General features: G+C 41.8%; 2 protein-coding genes across 2 annotated transcripts in view; one reads left to right on the top strand and one right to left on the bottom strand.

Annotated features, from left to right (window-relative positions):
- UBAC2 (UBA domain containing 2) overlaps positions 1–21,906 on the top strand; it is a 106,337-nt gene that overhangs the window by 9,617 nt on the left and 74,814 nt on the right. Inside the window, exons 2-4 of the mRNA XM_084272165.1 lie at positions 2,302–2,429; positions 6,720–6,839; positions 7,284–7,390. Coding sequence (XP_084128291.1) covers positions 2,302–2,429; positions 6,720–6,839; positions 7,284–7,390 — 355 coding nt within the window. The remainder of the gene's footprint in view (positions 1–2,301; positions 2,430–6,719; positions 6,840–7,283; positions 7,391–21,906) is intronic.
- Positions 9,259–10,306, bottom strand: GPR18 (G protein-coupled receptor 18; the record flags this gene model as incomplete). Its single annotated transcript, XM_084271177.1, has 1 exon — positions 9,259–10,306. One exon carries the CDS (start codon positions 10,304–10,306, stop codon positions 9,341–9,343), a length of 966 nt encoding a protein of 321 aa, XP_084127303.1. The 3' UTR covers positions 9,259–9,340.

Here is a 21,906-nt window from a genome sequence, read left to right as displayed (position 1 = left end):
ATAGGTATGTGTATTGTGTTCCCTGTAACTTTCACTAAGCAGCTCCAACTTCGTTTTCCCTCCGGTGTTCTACAGGATTCTGATGGCTTCAGGGGTCTTCTGAAGCATCCAGCTAAAACACAGGAATGAATAATAATAAAAAAAATAATATCTAAAGGCTATAGAAAGATATTAAATAGAAATGTGGATAGTTGTATTAAAAATTAATAAAATCAACAAGTCTTTCTGCCCTCCTGATAAGTGTCTCAAAGAAAACCTAGTTAGAGAAGTAGGGCTTATGGTTTGCAGAGTAACATCAACCTGTGTCAGTTCAAGTCACCATCTTAATCCTATGACAGGATAGTTATTCAGGGCATTAACAGCTTAAATGGGACCATGGAAAGTGTGTAAATAATGAACCCAAAGGTATAGATTGTCAACTGCAAGAAGAGATTTTGGTACAAATTTGCGTGACGATACACATAGGAAGAGATGTTTTCTTCACACAGTGAACAGCTGGAAGACTCTGGACTTCAAGGTAGTGTGACCTGGGAACAGCAAACAGTGCCCATCAGAGTTCTTACTGATGTTGTCAGTTAGTCCTTTCATGAGGATCATGCTTAAATTAATGCAGTAAGAACCGTATTTTTGATGGCTGTGGGATTGCACCGTGATTAAAATTTTGCCTTTGGTGCCTATTACCATCTTCCTTTTCTAGCAGTTTGCTCTTCTTGAGTGCAGCAGATGTTGCAGAATCCTTTATGGTAGTCAGTTAATCTGGGTAGACACTAAAAGTTTCCTCTGTTGCACTTTTTAATGCAGTTTTGATCTTCCTGTGCTCCTGCTTTTTATTTCCCATTAGTGCTTTCAGAGTAGTCTTATGGCTCCTTTTGTTATCAAAGAATAATGACAACAGATCCACAGATTTCATAGTACCCTGCAAAAAACCGCAGTTGGCCAAAAATTGCTATAACTGGCGTATTTGAGAAGGCAGTAAAAGTGATTGAAGGTGCTTGTGTGAAGAGTCATAGAATCATAGAATCATAGAATGGTCTGGGTTGGAAGGGACCCCAAGGATCACAGAGCTCCAACCCCCCTGCCACAGGCAGGGACACCAACCTCCAGGCCTGGAGCTACACAAGGTTGCCCAGGACCCCATCCAACCTGGCCTTGAACACCCCCAGGGATGGGGCATCCACCACCTCTCTGGACAGCCTGTTTCAGCACCTCACCACTCTTTCTGTAAAAAACTTCCCCCTGATATCTAATCTAAACCTTCCCTCCTTTAGTTTTAATCCATTCCCCCTTGTCCTGCCATTGTCTACCCTTTAAAAAAAGTTGACTCCCCTCTTGCTTATAAGCTTCCTTCAGGTACTGGAAGGCTGCAATGAGGTCCCCCCACAGCCTTCTCTTCTCCAGGCTGAACAAGCCCAGTTCTCTCAGCCTCTCTTTGTAAGGGAGGTGCTCCAGCCCTCTGATCATCACAGAAGAAATAATGTCTCAGTGTTTCTGTATTGGCTTGAATTGTTGGGCAAGAGTTTGTGAATTGATGGGTAGAGTCCTGCCGGATATGCCGGTCAGTGGTTTTTAGTAAATGTCTATTGCAGATTCCTCCATTCTCTACTTGCTTTCTGCTGAGTACCTTCTCCAAAAGTCATGCTACTATGAAGAAAGAAGTTCTGATTTCATGAACTTCCTGATTGTATTAATTTCTTTATTAATGATTGTAATGACTGAATGGAAGGAAGACGAATGTCATATAAATTAATTAGATACACTTCCTTGAATGGTGGATCCAAGTGTGGTGAAAGGAGTGTCAGGTTTATTCAGGACATTATTCAGCTGGTTCCCGCTTCATAGCATCTAGGAAAAAAGCTCTACCTTAACCCCTAATGCAAAGGAAGAGAAGGTATTTGTTTCAACCAAACGTGTATTTTGCTAGTGAAAAAGAGTGATTGTTTTGCTTCCTTAAACATAATTGAGCCTCAGGAGGGCTGCATAGGAGGGCATGACCCCTGTCCGTGCAGAGCGCTTTGCTTTAATTATAGCCAAGAAATTAATTACTTGAGAGAATGCTGAAAACAAAACCCTATGATTAATATTTAACTGTCGTCAATATATCCAAAGACTTCCTGTGGTCGCTGTGTTTTTCCTATCTGTTGGCAAGTTGTTGGGAACTTGGGAAGTTGTTGAGATAAGCAGTCATGGTGTTGCCACTGTTACTGTGTTTTCCAGTCACCTTTTAAAATATGTCATTCTTTAAAATGTGAGGGATTTTTCTCTAAAATGGTCCTCTTTTTTGTTGTTTTTTTTGTCTTTAAGATAAAGCACCTTTGTCAAAGAGTTTGTTACTAGTCCCAAGTGCCATCTCGATTCTATTGGCTCTTCTCTTCCAACATTATCAGAAGTTCTTTGCATATAACCTACAAGCTATAAAAGAGGATTTTCAGGTAAGAATCAGTTTATTTTGTGTGGAAAGGTACTGTAAACTATGTACTTCTATGTGATCCCCACCCCCTGTCTGTTCCTCTACTGGTTCTTTCCCTTTGTTCACTGTTGTAGACCAGCTTGTTCTTACTGGTTTTTTATCACCCCAATACACCACTTTTTGGAAAAAATGAGAAAAACTGATCTGAAATGACCAACATAGCTTTTTACTTCCTTCTGTTGCCTGGGAGATGATTTGGTTAGTATCATTTTGCCTTCCAGCCGCTGGCATTTGGAAGCTTGCTGTGAATGAAGTGTGATTTAACCCACCCGTGTAATAATAGACGGATTTTGATAGGAATGTGAGTATCTTATTGTGCTCAGTTTCTGAGGCTGAAAAGGGCTATTGTGATCGGGATCTCTGGTTACATATGATTTATTTTAACAACAGAAGCCATAACTTTCGTTCTGTAACTTCTGTTGTAGTTAGCTGTGAGAAACTAAGATTTTCCTGCTTTGAATTTGCAGATTCTGAGTGATGGGGGAGTTTGTCATGCCCCTCAGTAATCTGCTAAATTGGTTAATTATCTTGCTGGACATTTCTTGCTTTCTCTTTTAGGTATTGCATCTTGTAAGGTTTTGTTCTCAGCTTAATTAATCATCCCCTAGTATCCGCTGTAATTGTTGAAATAATGCATTTAGAAGTGATTATGTTCTGTGGGGATTTGTTGGAGGGTTTTTTCCTTTCTTTTTTTTTTTTTCTTTTTTTTTGGAAGTGACATGCTCAACAGAGAAGGGCAAATGCCTCTAATTATCTTATCCCACATGTTTTACAGTTAATGTCTTTGAGGATGCTAACCGTAGCCTATAAGCCTTAAAAGATTATTACACCTAGGTAGTAATTCTCCATGCTGTTGTACTCTCTATGATCTTTCTCGTCAAGAACAAGAGCTTTATTGTAACAATGGAGATTACGACAGTGAAAGAACGCTGCTCATATTTTCCAAGTGTCTTGCTAATGCTGTGCAGCAAAAAATACATAAATGGATGTCTGCCTTTTAAAAGTGTTACAACCAAGTGTTTGGGGAGGGGGAGGAAAAAGTCTGAGAAACTACTGAAGTCTTAAATGGAAATTTTGTGGGTTTCGGATTTCTTTGCTTATGTTTTTTGCAGTTTGTCTTTAGAAGAGTAGTATCTTTGTTTAGTTTATCTGCTGAAGAACAGTAGTAGCTGTGTTTTATTCAAAGAAACCATTCTTTATTGTGTCTTAAGCATTTGTAGGTATCTGTCGAAGTCGTGACCCCTTTATTGTGATGTTTTGGGGGGGAACTTGTGAGTTTGGTTGTTTGTTCTTTTCCTGGAATGATTGCTTTATGTATTGTCCTAGCCTTTGGAGCAAGCTATATACTACATAATTGCATACCTCAGAGATCGGGGAGAGCAGATCACTTAATTTAATCTGATGCTGATAGTCAAATGCAAACACTTAAAAATAAAATTCATTTAGAATAAATTAATCAGTGGGGGTCAGTTTAATGGAATGTAATTTTTCCAGAGGCTGAATGAACATTTTGGATATGTTAACACTTACCAATGCTGGGAGAGAGCATAGGAAATAAAGCATGCAGTTGAAGATTACTGTATTTGATAAGTGCTGTCTTAAATGAAAAGATCTTTGTCTCCATAAAGGAGACCCTCAAGAGCAGTGAAGATGTGTGTAAACTTAAGATCTCAGTTACATTAGACCTATGTATTCCTTAAGCTGGCTAAAGCAAAGAGCAATTAAGCTTGGAAGCCTTCCATAGTCTATGCAAGGGCTATTCAGTTAATGTACCCCATGAAATGTTCAGATGTGCATCCACAGCCCTGCCAGTTTGGACTTCAGGAGGAGTAGTACTCATGCTGCTGGCTAGGTTTTAACATTGGGCATGCTGGTGTGGGACAGCTAGAGCCCTCTTCATTCCTTTAGCACAGTCCTTTGGTAGGCCGGGGAAGGTAGAGGCAGAAGCGTCAGTTGAGGCTTAAAGACCTTGAGCAATGCAAGGCTCAGGCAATGTGTTGTCACTTGGACTTCCATGGAGGGGGGAATGCCTAGGTTATGGCTTAGGAAAGGGAGAGGAGAGAGACAAATCTGAGCTGGAAAGAGATGAAGGGCAGTAAGCAAGATTTCTCTTAAGTACATCCACAGCAGAAGAAAGTATGGGCCCGGTCATCATTGTGGTGGGGGACCTACTGACAAGGGATGTGCAAAAGGCCAAGGTATTCAGGCAGATAGATTTATTATCTTGTACTAGTATGTTTTGCTTTCAGGCCTCCAAGGGCCTTTATCCTCCAAGTAGAGTCTGTGAAAAAGAAGGAATATCCATCATTACGAAAAACAGAGCCAGGGATCGCTTAACGCAGTTGTGCACGTGTAAGTTAACAGGACTTGACAGGTTACCACTGAGAATGCCAATGTTGCACAGGGTGACCTGAACAGAAGGGATCTTGAAATCAACAAAACAGGACTGAGAACAACATCCCTCAAGTGTAAGTAGATAAATAAGGAAGTGCCTATGGGACAGCATTGTGTGGAAAGCTCCCATACGGTTTCTGGGAAATCAGCCTGACTGGGTGCCTCTCTGAAGTGTCTGTACAGTAATGCATGCTGCATGGGGAACAAATAAGAGGAATTAAAGGTCATATGCCATTACAGGACTGCAGTCTCACTGGGGTCATGGAGATGTCGGGGGTTAGCTCACAGTATAGAAGTGCTGCAACGAGCAGATACATCTCTTCAGGGAAGACAGATGAGGAAAGGAATTGCACTTTATGAGAAAAAGCAGCAGAGCTGCTCAGAGCTTTGTTTTGAGATGATTAAGTTGAGGGTTTATGGGTCAGGATTAAAGGGCAGACCAGACCAGCCAGCTTTGGTGGTGGTGTTTGCTACAGACCACCTGACTATGAAAGAAGTAGGTAAGGCCTTCTTCAGACACCTGGAAGAAGCCTCATGACTTCAGGCCCTGGCTCTCATGGAGGGCTTTTTAATCATTCTTGTACATGCCATGAGGCCAACACAGCAGGGAACAAGCAGTCCAGGAGATCTCTGGAGTACATTGATGAGCAACTTCCTTATGCAGAAGATTGAGGAACTGATGAGGGGAGATGTAGTATTTGGACCTCATACTTAAAAACAAGGAGGAACTGGTTGGGCATGTGAAGATCAGGGGCAGCTTTGATTGCAGTGACAATGAGATGTTGAAGCTCAGCATTCTGAGAGGAGGGGACAAGGCAAATTGCAGGATTGTGATCATGGACTTGAGGAGAATGGACTTTGGCCTGTTCAGGGATCTGCTTGGAAGACTCCAATGTGGTAGAGTTCCTGAAAAAAAGAATGTACCAGCAGATCTGGTTGGTTTTCAAGGATCATGTCCTCATTGCTGCTAAGAAGTGCAGTCATCTCCTGGATTGTATTAGTGAGCGTGGTCAGTAGGTTGAAGCAAGCGACTCTACTCCTCTAATTGACACAGTGTTCTAGATGTGGTCTTGTGACTGCCCAATTCTGGGATCCTCACTACAAGAAAGATATAAATACAGTGGAGTGGGTCCACCAAGACAGTTGAGGGGTTTAGAACATGTGACATAGAAGGAGAGACTGAGAGAGCAGGGTCTGCCCAGCCTCGAGAAGAGAAGGTAAAGAGGAGACACCTTATTGCTGTCTACAAGTAGGTGATCAGAAGCTATAGAGAAGCTGGAGCCAGACTCTGCTTGGAGGAGCACTAAGTTAGTGCAAGAAGTAGTGGGTGCAAGTTTGAACACAGGGATTTCTGCCTAGATGTAAGGGTTTGATTTATTTTTTAACACAAAGAAATGGTGTGGCCAGTCACTGGCACAGGTTGCCCAGAGAGGCTGTGGAATCTCCATCCTTGGAGGATTGACATGGCCCTGAGCAAGACTTGACATGGCTCTGAGCAATCTGATCTGATTAGACCTGCTTGGAGTGTTACACTCACTAGTTGGTATCTGGAGGTCTCTTCAAAAATAACTTTGTTTCTGTAATGCTGCAGTTTACTGGGCTTGTCTGTAAATGCCAACCAGGGGCTTTTCAGTGCATTTGCCTTCGTTTCAGTTGTAGATTTATTTTAGCAGGCAGGCCTCTTCCTTCCAAATATTTTCTTTTTAAACAGACACCTTGCACTCTCCATAGCATTCCACTCTCTTTAACTCCTTAAATGTACTGCATTTCCGTTAGCTGACTAACCTCTGAGCAAAAACTTGGTGAAGAATTTCCTTGAAGGAACGGAGACTTAACGTGATGATCTTTAACTTTCTAGATTTGGAGACTTGTATGTGGAAGAACAATATGTCTTGATTTGAAAGACACATTCTGCAGCAGTCTGCTTATTTACAACTTCAGAATATTTGAAAGAAGATATGGCAGCAGAAAATTTTCAGTAAGTTCCAGTTGCATTTTCTTTTAACAAAGACTCTTTTCTACACTGCTTAGAATCTTGTCCTCTTGGATTAATGTTGCAGTTTTATTACTAATATTTTGTATAGAGACAAATGTTAAGAGTTATAAAGAGAATTTGGTTTCTCTACATCTAAATTTATACTGATAATATCTCTCAGTCAGTGGATTATTCTGATTCAAGTTTGCAGCTGTATCAGTTGAAGCTTTTCATACCCATGAAATTCAATTTTGGTGACAAATTAAGTCTTCATTCTTCACTATCTAGACATGTAGATCTGGAATTATGTTGTACTCAAGATTTTATTTGTCTTAATTGCATTAATATGGTGATTTTCTTTTTTCTTTTTTTTCCTTTTACTTAGGGTACATTAAACCTTAGTTTTAAATTGTTGAATTAATTGAAATTAAACTTTTTTTTTTCCAGTCCTTTTTACTGGGTGCTTGGATGCTCTCAGCTCTGTTTGATCTTCTCCTTGTAGAAATTACTCAGTATATATTTGGCATCACCATCAGCAGCTTGCCTTCTGGTTTGTAAGTAGCTCCTAATGGATTAGTTATTTTGAATGTAGTTCCAAAGGATTATTTTGTGCAGATTTTAATTTTAAAAAACTTTCTTCATGTAACACTTCAAATTAAATTTAATCCTCTTTTGAGCTACATTGTGAAGGTTCTTGGCACAACTTATATTTTCAAACATTCATTGCCTAATTGTGATCCATGGTTAATTAATTTATCCTTATAATATGATTTCTTTCTATTCTGTTAGACTCATTTCCACAGTCAGCATGATTGAAATATGGTTTGCAGTGCACAAATTATTGCTGAATTCGTTCAGTTTGGTAAATCTGAGTAACTGAAATCGTGTTGGCACTGATTTCTTTCTTTAACATGTTCATTTTTAAATGCATATGCAGTTGCATGCATTTTATACTGGTATTTTTATGTTTGTGTTTCAAAAACGGAGTGCTAGAGCATGGTATTCTATTTAATGCTTGCATCTGAGGTTCTTTAAAGTTCTAATGTACATTGAGGATCAGTTTCACACAACCTATGTTTGAGACTTCTCCACTTGTTAGGAGATGTATATATTACAGTGGAACCTTAGAGCTTGCAGAGACTTTGTGGGAACGTTTCTGACAGGTGAGATCAGCGTCATACAGACTTGAGTTTCCATGTGTCACATGCTCTGAGGTAATAATAAAAACTCCTGGAGCGAGTTTTTTAATATTAAACCCAATATTCAGCTTGTTTTAGTTCTCCTTTTTTAGCGTGTCTCTTCAAAGTACCTAAAGGCTGATGTAATAAGGAAGGAAAAGTATGTGTTTGACATCATACAGATCTATTTTTTTTTTTTGTAGTGTTTTGAGTATTCAAAAGGAGTTGAGCGCTTGAGTCACACTTCAGTTACTCATCGTGTTTGCTACCTTGAAGTTTGTTGCTGGGACATAGGCTGCCAGTGTGCCTGGACAAATTCAGTACTTTGTGTAAGAGTAGGGTGCAATAAATGTGTACAACACCCCCCCGGGGAACTAATCAACAGTTTGACTATTAGATGTTTTGATTGTATTTTTATAGAATCACAAACCGGTTTGGGTGGGAAGGGACCTCAAAGACCATCTAGTTCCAACCCTCCTGCCATCAGCAGGGACACCCTCCACTAGACCAGATTGCCCAAAGCCCCATCCAACCTGGCCTCCAACACTGCCAGGGAGGGAGCAGCCACAGCTTCTCTGGGCAGCCTGTGCCAGGGCCACACCACCCTCCCAGGGAAGAATTTCTTCCTAATATTTAATCCAAACCTACCTTTCTTCAGTTTAAGGCCGTTACTCCTCGTCCTATCACTCCATGCCCCTATAAACCGTCCCTCTCCAGCATTCCTGTAGGCCCTTTCAGGTACTGTAAAGCTGCTCTACGGTCTTCCCAGAGCCTTCTCTTCTCTAGGCTGATGACTGACTATGACTGCAAAATGTTGTGAGTTACACAGGATGATGTGAGTTACACAAGGAAGCTTTTAGTTGAATGAAATACAAATGTTATGTACATACACTGTAAGTCACGCTAACATGGATCTTGAGAGAATGAAGCTAATTTAGAACTATGAGATATGCAGTATTTTTAACAGTATTTTTTGGTGAAACTATGAAAAATTAATATATATGTTGCATCATAATTCTTCAGTATTGTCTGCTTTATTGTACTAATAGTCACTTTTTCATGTCTGACAATATTCACAGTCTTTTGAGATGTCAAAATCATTGAAAAGTTTAACACTAATACTAGGTTCATTTCAGATTTACCAACGCTCTTGAGCAGATGTAGAGAAGGTGCAGTTACTCTGCTTCTCTCCTATTTACAGTGCTACAAATATGTATGTCACTTCTAGCTATAGAAGTGGTTCTTCAGTGTAGTCAAAATGCTAGAATTGGGATAAAGAATCACAAGAGACAAGTCCCATGACAGTTTTGGGTTTTTTTTCTCCTTTTATATCATTTCACTGTTCATATTATTGAGTGATCTTACACTTCCAGTTCGGAAACTCTTCCTGCGCACGCTGCGTAGGTAATTGCGATAAAGGATGACGCTGATCACTCTGGCCTGGAATTGTTTAGAAACAATGTAGTACAGTATAACATCCAAGCACGTACTGAGGTTCATGAGGAAGGTGGTGAACGCTGCCCAGGGATTGTAATTCATATCTCCATCCTGCAACATCAGGAAGGCGAAGCAAATGTGGAAGGGTACGAAGCAGAGGAGCACTTGAGCGATGAGAGTAACTATAATTCTTATGGATCTCTCCTTGGCCTTAGGCTTCAGTTTGGAAGTCTTGCCACGGATAAAATTGTAAATAATGACCAGGTAACACCCCATCATGATAAACAAGGGAATCAGAAAGAAAAAAATCAAGCGAGAGAAGTTCAGTGTATTTACTTCCTTTAAATGGATGATATCCAGCATTTTAATGCAGGTAGTGAAGTTCGAGGCTTTGTCTGGATCAGATTGTAAAAACAGCAGTGGGGATGTTGTTGCAAGGGTCATTATCCAGATTCCAGTGCAAGCCAGCACAGCTTTTTTTGTGTTTTTCAGTTCTTTGACGTGTTTTGGCTGGACAATAGCCATGAATCTGTCTACACTTATAAAAGTGAGCAACCACAGCGCGATGGCTGGGTAAAATATAGTGAAAGCACTGACGATCCGACAGAATAGATCTCCAAAAGGCCACATTTCTTTCCCATGGTAGATTATCCGAAAAGGCAAGGTAAATATAAAAATTATGTCAAGTAACGCCACATTCATCATATAGACAGTGATAGTTGTTCTCTTCTTGGTAGTGCAGCTGAAAACCCATAGCGCAGTGGCATTCACCACCAACCCCACTATGAAGATAAAATTGTAGAAGACCAGCGATGCAATCCTGTATTCTTCAGGGTGGTGATTTCCAGGCATCATGTTTCAATCAAATTTAGGAAAAGATGTTGCGCTCCATGAATACCCTAGAAGGTAGATAAAAGATGAAAAGTTATTTTCAGTCAAATGAAAACTTTTTAAAAAAACCCCAAACAAACAAGATTGCATAGGATGGGGTTTAGTGATGAAATTGCATCATTTAGCTGTGAAAATGTGCTGGCTTTGTTGCTTTTTCTAACTACAAATATGTTGTTGTGCTCTGAAGGAAGTGCCTGTACTGTCAGACCTGTGAGAAATAGTATTCATAAGCTAGTTGTAATTAAAAACATTTAATTACTTAAGAGATTTATTATATAGGGAATCAAAAAGTTAGGATTGGTCAGTAATTTTGAGTGTGCATCAGTAGCTAATAATTAGTTTGCAGTTGAGGTAAAGGAGCTATTTTGTAAAGAAAATATTTCTTCAAGTTGTCTCTGTTGAAAAATTAATGACTAAAACAGGTTATTGAAAAGGAGTAAGTGAGCATGACGTACAGTGACATTTGGATATGCAAGTCAAGTATTGACTTTGCATCTTGTCTGTAGGAATTGCTTTGCTCCCAAGAGAACAGAGGCATGCTCGTGCTCATAAAAGACACCAAAAAGTTATCTTAATAGCTACATAGCTTTCAATACAGTATATAATCCCAGGGCATCATTTACCTTATGTATGAATTAGATTGAGAAATTGATAGACTTGCTAATTTAAAAATGATGGGAAGCAGCACGGTCTCTGACCAGGCCCTGTGTGAACAGTATTTTGGGGGAGAACGAGTTGCTGATCAGTAGCCCAATTGTGTTGCTTCTCTTGGCTTCCTGGTCATACGAGTCCAACATCTGAAATGTCATTATGCAGACTTGGGTGGAGAGAGCTGGAAGAGATCATCCCCTGGGGTACTTGGAGCCATGAGAGGATGGCAGACCTGACCTGGTGTTTGCATGGGTGCCTTGGTTAACCCGCAGCCCCCCACTTTCCCTGCTCTCACTGTAGTTACAGTTTCATGACTTCGCATGGGAGGGTTCCTCTTGTTTGGCCTCTTACCCAGCCCTGTGACAGCTTTGTGAAGAGGAGGAGGAGGAAGAAAGAGTTAGTTGTTTGTCTGATCTTCCCACTTCTGACAGCCAGCCAAGTAACTTGTATAGTATCAGTTAGGCATCAAAACTCTTCTCAAGAGCTGAAGAGTGCATAGTCCCTGTGTGTTTTGTCTCCCAAAGCGGAGAGAGAATGTATTAGAAAAATGCTTATTGTTACTGCTCGCCTATTTTATGCTTTCACTGTAGTATCTACCAGATACTTTTTCCAGTGGCATGGGAATACATAGTGGATTGAACCAGTGTTTATTATTCTAGTATCTGGGTTTAACATGTGGGAAATACCGACTGCATTTGGGAATAGTATCCATAAGAGTATCTACGTCAAGTGTTACCTGTGAAGTCTTTTTTCTTCAGGTTAGTTTCTGACTTGAAATATGAAGCTTGGACTTCTGATTTTCTTATGGTTCTCCAATTTCCAGATAGATAGCAAAAAGTAATGATGCATGCAATTACCTGGTCCTAAACTCATATGGGAAAAACTATCTATGTAATACTGATTTAAAAAAAGAATATTAGAGGGCATCTGTACAGATGTCTCTAAAGTACGTCATTGTGTAAAGAACACTAATAATAACAATAAAAGCAAGAACAGGCCTTACTGAAAGATAGATGGCATATACTTCAAAGAAAATTTCTGTAGCACAGGCTTGTAGCATGGATGAAATCATCGTATTTTATAGCATACTGTCCCACTTGCATTACTGTTGTGTAAAATTGTCCAAATATTGCTAAACTCTGGTCATGCACATATTCTAATAGTTTTTTTCTTCTCTTTCCTGTTCTCTTTTTTTCTCTCTTGGTAATGGTTGTGTATGACATAGTGCACTACCACTTATCTCAGGGTCTTGACAAATTCAGCAGGTAAACTGAATAGTAATATATAGAATAAGCAGAGGATTTCACTTTTTTTGTAGCTGAATGCTAATGAACAGCCTGGGTTTTGGTTTTGGTTTTGCTCTTCTCTCGTTGGACTTGCAGTGACTATAACCATTTCTGGCCAGGTCCTGTTTCTGAAATAACCAGCAGGCCAATGTTGGTGGGAAGAGGAGAAGCTGAATCTGGCATAAGCTTCTGTTAGGAAAACCTGTGGTTTCATGGCTTGTTTGCAGATTATTTTGAGTTTGTCACAGTTCTGAGATGCATCAAAGAATGGACATACTGGGGTTTGGGTTTTTTAGATATTGTTTCCAAATATTGTGGATTTAAATGCATGTCAATGTTGGTGTTTAAATGCATTTGGTGTTTCTCCTTCAGCATTGTAATTAGGCATTTCTCCTAACTTTAGTTTTTAAGAATCTAAAACTACAACAGACATTTACATAGGTAAAAAATAATGAGATTTGAAAAAGCATGTAGTCATTTCTCTGCATTTAAACACCAGTGCAGCTGTTCTGATCGGTTTTTATCAGTACGTGTCTGCCTGGAGTTCAGGCTGTTATCTCATTGGTCAGCCCAGGTAGATTTCAGTTGCCTGGATGTGTTTTCCTTAGGTGCCATTTTCATAATGGGAATGCTTACTTACTGGTATTGATTAAAGCACTTGCTGAAGAGCCCCTGGAGTCACTGTTTCTGGATGTCTGTCTTAATTCTGAATGATTACTCTGATATTGGTTCATATGTTTTATCAACCTGTTTTAATTTTTTTAATTATAGCTGAAGTCCTGAATGTGTAATGTGACTTGTAAAGCCCATCTAGCTGCTATGTACGAGAACAAAAACTTTCAGAACTGAACAAGAATTAAATATTTTCCTCCAAATTCTTCCTACGAGTCAGGCAACGGTGACTCCACTGACAGCAGCGTGTGTGTGTGTCTCTTCCCAATCCCCTTTTTTCCCTTTGGCTCATTTCCCTGAGAGGGTATGGCTTTCAGAGAAGCACCCAGAGACCAAGCAACAGGACCTCCTCCTGGTTTTAGTTTAATGAAAACAAGCATTTCTTCTTTAGTGATAACATACCTACCAATGCTGCTAGCATGGCATATTTTGAAACTTAGTGTAAAGATCCAAACCAACAGTATTTATGGTGCAGTGCTTCTACAAACACGGTTGTTTTGCTTTAAATGGTATTTATAGAATGCTGCTGCTACTTTGGAAGTGTGCTAAGGAACTAAGTATCTTTTCATTAGCTCTAGCATTAAGTCCTTGTTCAGCTTCTGAAAGAAGTCTACCTTAGCACCATGCATAAACATCAAAGTCACTTGGTTAGCATAACAGAATGGATGGTTACTTACCTTTCGGGTACTACAGGGTTTCTTCAGAGGTGCTCCTTTCATAGCCCCGAATCTGTAGAAGGCTTAGACTTCCTCTTCACTGCTCAGCTTCGCTTAGCTAAAATAGCTCCTCTTCACAGGCAGGAAACAATGATGCATCTAGCTAGCTCAGAGCTTTCATTGGTCAGACTTGACAGTGTTTCACATATGTGCAGCGTTGGTGAACTGATATTTCTAGTACCTTTCAACAGGCAAGCTTCTATAAGATTTCCACTGTGGTCAAACTGGGCTGTTGTGCTATGTGTCTTTTAAAATACATTTTAACAATGTTTGTGGGTTAATGTCAGTGTGGTTAATGCTTGCATGCAGAGGTGTCTGCAAGAGTACATGCCTTGGCTGAGCTGAAGTTTCTAATTAGCACAACATACATCTATTTTCTGTGGAGCATAGTCTGTTTTTTTGTGGAAATCCCCATTTTATTTATATTGTCTTGGATAGTAGTCAGTCTGAAAGTGACAGAAACTTGCTGCATTTGAAATGAGAAGTTTGATTCACTTGGATACACGGCTTCCTTTACCCCTGTACTTACCATATTTTACTAACACAGCAGCGATGTTTCTGTACTTTATTTGCTGTCTAAAATAATAACATGCCTATTGAAGAGCTTTGCAGAAAAATGCTGTATGAGGAGAGGTTTTAGCCCTTATTAAAATGGTGTAAAATCTCTGAACTGTCACTGCAGCAGGCACCTTTGGTAGGATCAGAGTATGCATGAAGACTAATAGGTAGACTAATTTCCTATGTTGGAAAAAATTCCAACCTTTGAAAGAGCTAGTCAGAGAAGGAGATCATTCCAAATCTTCTGTAGAGCGCTCTATAGCTCCAGGCCTCTAACCATCAGTCTTTGGGTCATTGAAGTACACTATGGAGGAGAGTTTTTTACCTCTCCTGGCCTCTAGTATTTCTCCCCAGATGAAGCAGAAGCAGATGTGTGGTGAGGAAGGGAGCAGCAGTGTTTCAGTCTCCTCCTGGAGTGCAGTCAGGAACTTGCCAGGATGTGCACGTGGTGCCAGATGCAACAAAGTCCTGCAGTTCAGATGGAGCCAGAGTTGGGTTTATTTCTGAGGACATCTTTCCTCACTGACTGTAAAAGCAATGTAGGTAGCTGTTGTGGTTTAACCCCTGACTCCTGCCAGCAACTAAGCCCCACGCAGCTGCTTGCTCACTCCTCCCCAGTGGGATGGGGGAGAGAATTGGGAGAGTCGAAGTGAGAAAAATTGTGGGCTGAGATAGGAACAGTTTAATGGGTAAAGCAAAAGCTGCACACACAAGCAAAACATGGCAAGGAATTAATTCCCCACTTCCCATGGACAGGCAGGTGATCAGCCATCCCCAGGAAAGCAGGGCTCCATCACGCCTAACAGTGGCTTGGGAAAACAAACGCCATTGCTCCAAATGTCCCCCCTCCTTTGCTTTCCCCCAGTTTATATGCTGAGCATGACACATTCAAAACTTGCCTGGACACATTCATGTGCAACCTGTCTAGGTGTCCCCACTTGAGATGATCTCCACAGGTCCCTTCCAACCCCTACCTTTCTGTGATTCGGTGATGTCATATGGTATGGAATATCCCTTTTGTTCAGTGGGGTCAGCTGCCCTGGCTGTGTCCCATCCCAGCTCCTTGTGCACCCCCAGCCTACTTGCTGGTGAGGTGGATTGAGGAGCAGAAGAGGCCTCGGCTCTGTGTAAGCCCTTCTCAGCAATAGCTAAACATCTCTGTGTTATCAACACTGTTTCCAGCACCAATCCAAACTATGGCCCCATAGTAGCTATCACAAAGACTTTATCCCAGCCCAAACCAGCGCAGTAGGTGATCCTCGCTTAGTGGTAAAGACAGTGGCTGTGGAAAATACCCTTTCTGCTGGAGTCATGTAGTTTATCTCAGTTGAATGGTTTGTGGTAGCGTGTAGGTATTTGCATAGGTAGGTGTGATGGGTGAAGTAATCCCAGGGAGGGACATGGGTATGGTTTTTACTATGCAGATTAGTGGTATCTTTAAATATTTGCTCTTTCCTGTTTAGGTAAACTAATACTAAACTTAATTTTTGTGATCATTCCAAAGACCTCTTAAATGCAATGAGCTGCAAATCCTACCCAGCCTATCCCACAGCAATATAAATCTATTAAAAAATTATTAGTATTTTAGGATTAAGGAGTATCTTTGAAGGACTAACCAGTGTTGAAAATCCTTCAGTGTCTTTATCACTAGCAAAACAACTCTGGGGCATGCTCCAGCAGGATGAGTCACTCACACTGTTTTCAAGGTTAGTGAAAGCTCGTTGAAATTCAGCAACATATATATTTTTATTTTTAAAAAGGTTTAAAAAGGAGTGTGTTGCTCCTCAAAGAGAATAACTAGGCTTTTGAACTCTCCTAGGCAAGGGTGCTTTATTTTTGGGAAAAAAATACGTCACTATACCAAAACCAGGCCTTAGCTGAAGAGGGAGTACAGAAGTCATTTTGGAATTGGATGGAAACCAGGCGGATATTGCGGCCAGGATCGGAAAAGCTGTATGCAGCACACTGCCTCTTGGCTTGCTGTCTTCTTGGCAGAGGGTGGGCAGGGTGAGGCTTTACAGCTTGTCTCTGTGAGTAGCTGATGTGGGGAGGTCATGCCTTGTGAGGGCAGCTGGAATTGAGTCCCGCTGTTTGCGCAGAGGGTAACAGCAGTCCCGGCGAGCAGCCGAAGCGCGGAGGGGCAGCGGTGTGCTGAAAAGAGGTGCTTGTGCTAGCAGCCAGCACCCCTCTGGCTTGCCTAGGTGCTGGGGCAGGCTGCAGCTGCAGGCTGGTAAGTGTTTGGATGTGAGCACCCCAGTGAAAAGTCAAGCTGGCTGTGGTTTGTGAGAGGCAGCGGGTGGCTCTGCTGTGCCGCATTCCCCTGGTGCTTTGGTTTCTGTTGTAGGAAGCACCTGACTCTATTTTTGTTACCTTCTCGTTCTGTACTGTTTTATCAGCTAGAGATGAGTGTCTTGCATTGGTTTTCCCTCAGATGGGTGAGTACTTCCACCACCCCACCTTTTGATGAAAGAACTGCTCCATACATTACCCTTGTTGTGGCGTTCTGAAGTTTGAGGAGGAAAGATAATCATTTTGGCTGAGTACTGTTGGGTTAAAGCTGGTTTTGAGTAGTTAAATCTAAGCGAATAGACTTCATGTCTGAGGCTAAGGCAGAGTATGTATGTGGTCTGTGCCGTCACTGGCTGGTGGTAAGGCATAGGAGAGGGAGCCTGATCACTTGCAACAGTGTGATTTCAGCCATGGTACAGAAGAGTGTGTTTCGCCTGTCTGCCTAGGACTCTGTAACACAAAGCTTTGGCCAGCTGATACAGAGAAGCTCTGCGTGCAGAGGGGCAGAAGGACCACCCTCCGCTTGGGTTCGGTAAGGAGCAGGCTTGAGCTTTGTGTTCTCCTTCTCCTTCCAGACTTTTAGACCTATTGAAAAGAAAGAAGTGAAGCTTTTTGCACAGTCCAGTGCAGGGCAGGAAGCACCTCTCCCATGTGTCAGCTTAGTAACTTACCGGTTTGCTGTTGTGGGTGAGTTCACACACCGTTTTGGGCTGCTGTTCTCAACCTTTATGAAACTGTGCTTCATTTTTTTTTTTAATTCCCACACTGTATTCTGTGATAGTGAAAGTTTAGGAATAGACTGCTGGTTCAAAGTTGTCGTGGCACTGAATGCATGAACTTAACTGCCATTGTTTCCAGTTCTGCCGAGCATGTGTTACTCAGAGTTTGCGTCACGGCACAGCTATCCCTCCTCTCCCCCTCCCCAGCCTGCCAGTGAGTATAAATGCTGCGTGCAGCAGAGCTGAAGGAATGGGGAGCAGGGCAGCTTAAGAGGACTGCGACCTAGTTAGCTGTACCTGGTATGTCCTAATTACTGCCACATTTTACTTTCTCTTCAGTGTTTTGCCAGAATTTGGTATGGTTAGAGGAAGGATTTCCCAATTTTTTCCCACACATTCTGTGTTTCTCATGGTTTTGGTGTTTTTTTGTGTTTTGGGGTTTTTTTTCCTTCCTTCTCTGGTACAGCCAGGACACATCTTGCATTGCTAAATACCCTGAAAATATACACTACATTAGGCCTTCAGTTCATCTGTTCAGTAGCACCAGCTTTTCAAAGAAGCAACACTTCAAAAACGAATTGAAATGAAAGTTACACCTCCAAGATGACTGAGAGCAGGGAAGTGCACTAGAGACACTGGCTTGCTACAGAACAACAGTCTCAGAGTCTCTAGCTTATGAGAAACACTGGCGAAGCTCCGTGCCTGTTCATGAACCAACATTGCCTTTTTTCTTAAAACGTTTGTATCCATGTTCTGCTTTCCACCCATGTTCTGTTGTGTTGGGAAGCAGATACGTTTTTTTTCCCAAAAAACCCCACAGATTTCTCATGACACATATAGTTGTTTAAAATCTGAATGAACACTCAGCTTTTTTTCTTTCCTTTTTTAAATCTGCAAGCACTGCTAGGAGCTTTGCAGTGAGTTAATTGTTCCAGTTTGGAGGTGCCTAGGCGAGCTTTTTCACATACTCTTTCCTTAATAAATGTGTAGTGAGTGATATTTTTTACTATTAGACTGCTCTTAAAAGTCTCTGGTGTGTCAGCGTACTGCTCTGAACCCAGAGTGAGCTGTGCAAGTATTTGAATCGCAGTAAGGGCTGTCCTCTAAATCATAGAATCATAGAATGGTCTGGGTTGGAAGGGACCCCAAGGATCATAGAGTTCCAACCCCCCTGCCACAGGCAGGGACACCAACCTCCAGGCCTGGATCTACAACCTCCAGGCCTGGATCTACAAGGGCACCTTGCTGCGTGTCACGTTCCCCTGCGTGCCCAGCCCCGGCAGGTAGCTTGCTTTGTTGAAGTGACAGTCTTGCAGTGCTTTCTGCCTGTGCCACCTGTCTCTGGCACGGATTAACAAACACAGTAATGTATCAAGGTTGTGAAGCTGCAGTGGAGTTGAGCTGACGGGACAGAATGTTCCAGATGGTAAAAGGGCTGGCATCATCCAGAGTGGGACAAACCCGCTCCGTTCCTGCCACACAGCAGGTTGGTTTGGATCTCTGCAGGGCGGTGCCTGGTGTGCAGGCTCAGTGGAGTCCTTGGAGGAGAAGTTGAGCGTGATTATGCTCAGTGAACCTGAACACTGGGACAAGGCCAGCTGATGCTGAGAGCTGGCAAAGGAAGGCAGCAGAGCTGGCTGTGAGCAACTGACTTCAGAGAAGGTATATTTGTAGGTACAGAGCTGGGTCCTTTCAGAGGACTGTCTACTTTCTGACCAGCTATTCAACTACATATGTATGGTTTTTATACACACATATGCGCTTTAAAGGGAAGCACCTGAAAATCCAAGCTTTATCATGTTGAGAAGCCTAGCAGAATAAGGCAGGGCATAGATTTGAAGTTCAGTAAGCTGCCTTCCCTGTGTAGACATTGTGTTGGTAAAGATGACTTTAAGAGAGGATGGGCCAGTGAAACTGAACTGAAACACGTTTGTTTGTCTCATTCTTTGGCATTTTCATCCTCTGCCTCCAAATCATACAGGCTGTCAGTGCATTTTTACTTTTGTCCTAGAACAATAGGCCTTCCAATACCTGAAAGGTGCCTGTAAGAAAGCTGGGAAGAACTGTTTTGAACTAGAAAAGGGGAGATTTGGGTTGGGTATTAGGAAAAAGCTCTTCAATATGAGGGTGGTAGATCACTAGCACAGGTTGCCCAGAGAGGTGGTGGAGGCCCCATCCCGAGACATTGAAGGTCAGGCTTGATGGGGCTCTGAGCGACCTGATCTCGTGAAGATGTCCCTGCTCACTGCAGGGGTGGGGTGGAATAGGTAACCTTTAAAGGTCCCTTCCAACCTAACACAGTCTATGATTCTGACATCTTGGACATTGTTTTCATTTGCTTGTATCTGAGCTCTGTGCTGTGTGGTGATGTGGGCTGCCAAATCCATAGCCCTTACCCAAACGCCGGAGTAAGTGCACAGCTTGTTTTCAGTGGGGTGCTGTAGAGGAAGAAAGGGCAGTACAGGTGGTAAGGTGTTGCATGCCTCAGCAGTCCTCCTTTCTAATTTGTCAGCATATGGAGGTAACTGTAAGAACTACACCAGCAGCCCACAGCTCAGTGCTACAGGCAGATGATGCAGTTTCTTTCCAAGATGACTGTCCTAGTTATTAGGCAAGTGCTTAGTGGGGTATCTTTTACTAGTGGTAAAAGCTGATCTGGCTTCTGTTTGCTGCTGGACAGTCCTTGGCCCAATGCTCGTCCTGCCCGTGCAGCATCTCCAACATCTGAAAATGGGGCTTAGCCTCCAGTGAGAAACAGTTCTGTGAAACCTGCTTTGACCTCTGCTGAGTTGGAGATTTATTACCGCGTCAATGCTGCCCTCTGCGGACCTTCAGCTAGCATAGCAACAGATCTCTGGAGCAGCAGAAGTGTAGCTGGGGAAGTAGTGCAGGTATAGAGCAAGGTCATGCCTTTATATACCTGCACTGCTTCACCCGGTGTGCAGGAAAGTGGGTTATGAAGAGCGAGAACCACTTTGCCTCCCCCATGGAAAGGAAGTACTGCATGGAGTGGAAACGGTGATCGTTCCTGTAATTGTAGAACTGCAAATGCTGCTGTTGCTCAGAGTTACATGTCATACATGTCTCCCACTTGTGTTTCTGTATGAACAATAAGATACAGTTCTGAGAATAAGTTGCAAGTGGTGACACTTGTACTGTGTATAGTTGGAATTTGCCCTGGGAAGGTGAAGAATTAGAAGATACCTAGTGCGGGAAGGAGGAGGAGGACTGGAAACATTTGCCATTCTTCTGGCTTCATTATATAACACAAGGACAAAATCTGAAATTAAAAATTAAGCAACCCTGTGTTTTCAAAGCCATTCACCTCTTGATTTTGCTGTGTTTTATTTGTCTGCTATGACACAGACACAATAGCAGCCAAGTTCTTACCACAGAATTTCATTTTTCTGAAGAAGTGGGTATTTGTGTTCCATAAGTTTTATGATTAAGTTACTTCATTAAAACAAACAATGCCTTATTTCCTATGTGGAAACAGGGGGCCTCCTTTTTAGCTTAATAGTTGACCCTTGAAGTTTATTTTCAGTCTGCATGTGGATGATCAACTCCACCAGCTTTCTGTCTTTACTGGCAGCTTGTGGGGGGGTTTTCCCCCCTTCTTTTCCTCTTTCGGGAAGCAGCAACACCTTGTTTGTTCTTCATGTTGAACCACAGCAAAGGAAGACGGGGATGTGGAAGTCCCTTTGGACTTTAAAAGGAAATCCTGCATCTAATTGTAGATCCCTGTGCCAAACAATTCTGTACAGATTAGAACTTTGGCTATTGTTTGCGAATTGGCTTACTGTCGGTGGTGCCCCGTGTTACGCGATCTGAAGGAAAACAATGTCATTACATCCTAGAAACATCAGTTGTCTCCTGCCTGTAGAAGTTCTGCTAGGAGCATGGCTTGCTACCACATTTTTCTTTTGAGGATCTGGTATCCTTTCATTTAATGGATAAAATAACCCACTCCATCACCAAATGAACTGCCCCTGTTCCAGTGATGGTCTGTCCCCTCATATTTGTAGGGCAGCTAATTATTTGACTGGAGTGGAGGAAAAAAGAACAGCAACAGGTGATAAGTCTTCAAAGCAGTTGGAGATGTTGTTAGTATGAGGAGATACTGGGTCATCTCTCTGCAAAGTAAAAAGTGTGTGATTGCTCTCTTAGGACACAAAGGAAGAGGGCGGTAAATGAGTAACTTCTCGAAGAAGGTCTTGAAGTGACTAATGCTTGATGCTTGGAACTTGACTTACTGAAGTAATGGACAAAAGTTGATTCAGTGTGTTTGGTGGTTTTCTGAGAAGGCACAGGTGTATGATTGAGACTTTAAAAAAACAATCTGCGTGAGACAAAAAGCTGTGCTTATGGTTGGTAAAAAAATGTGTGGCTGCTTCACTAAAAAATTAAGAAATTAGAACATCTCTTTTCTCAGAGTTAAAGGACTTTGCAGACTTTCTGTATAAATAAGATTCTTTTCTTGTATTACTTTCTTTTAAAATTTCCTCTTTGCTTTTATTTTATGCTTACTGAATGCTCTCCTTTTGTTTAGTCATCACTTTGCTCCAGACAATCTTGGTCTGTAGTTGTGAGAAAGGGTTATATGGTGGTCTTAATGGGGAAGTATTTTTTGCAAAGAAATCATTTCTCTGCTACAGCCTTTCTGTTTTGTCATG

The sequence above is a fragment of the Gallinula chloropus genome, assembly GCF_964237585.1.
Source record: "Gallinula chloropus genome assembly, chromosome: 1".
Lineage (NCBI taxonomy): Eukaryota > Metazoa > Chordata > Aves > Gruiformes > Rallidae > Gallinula > Gallinula chloropus.
This window is presented reverse-complemented; position numbering and strand designations above follow the sequence as displayed.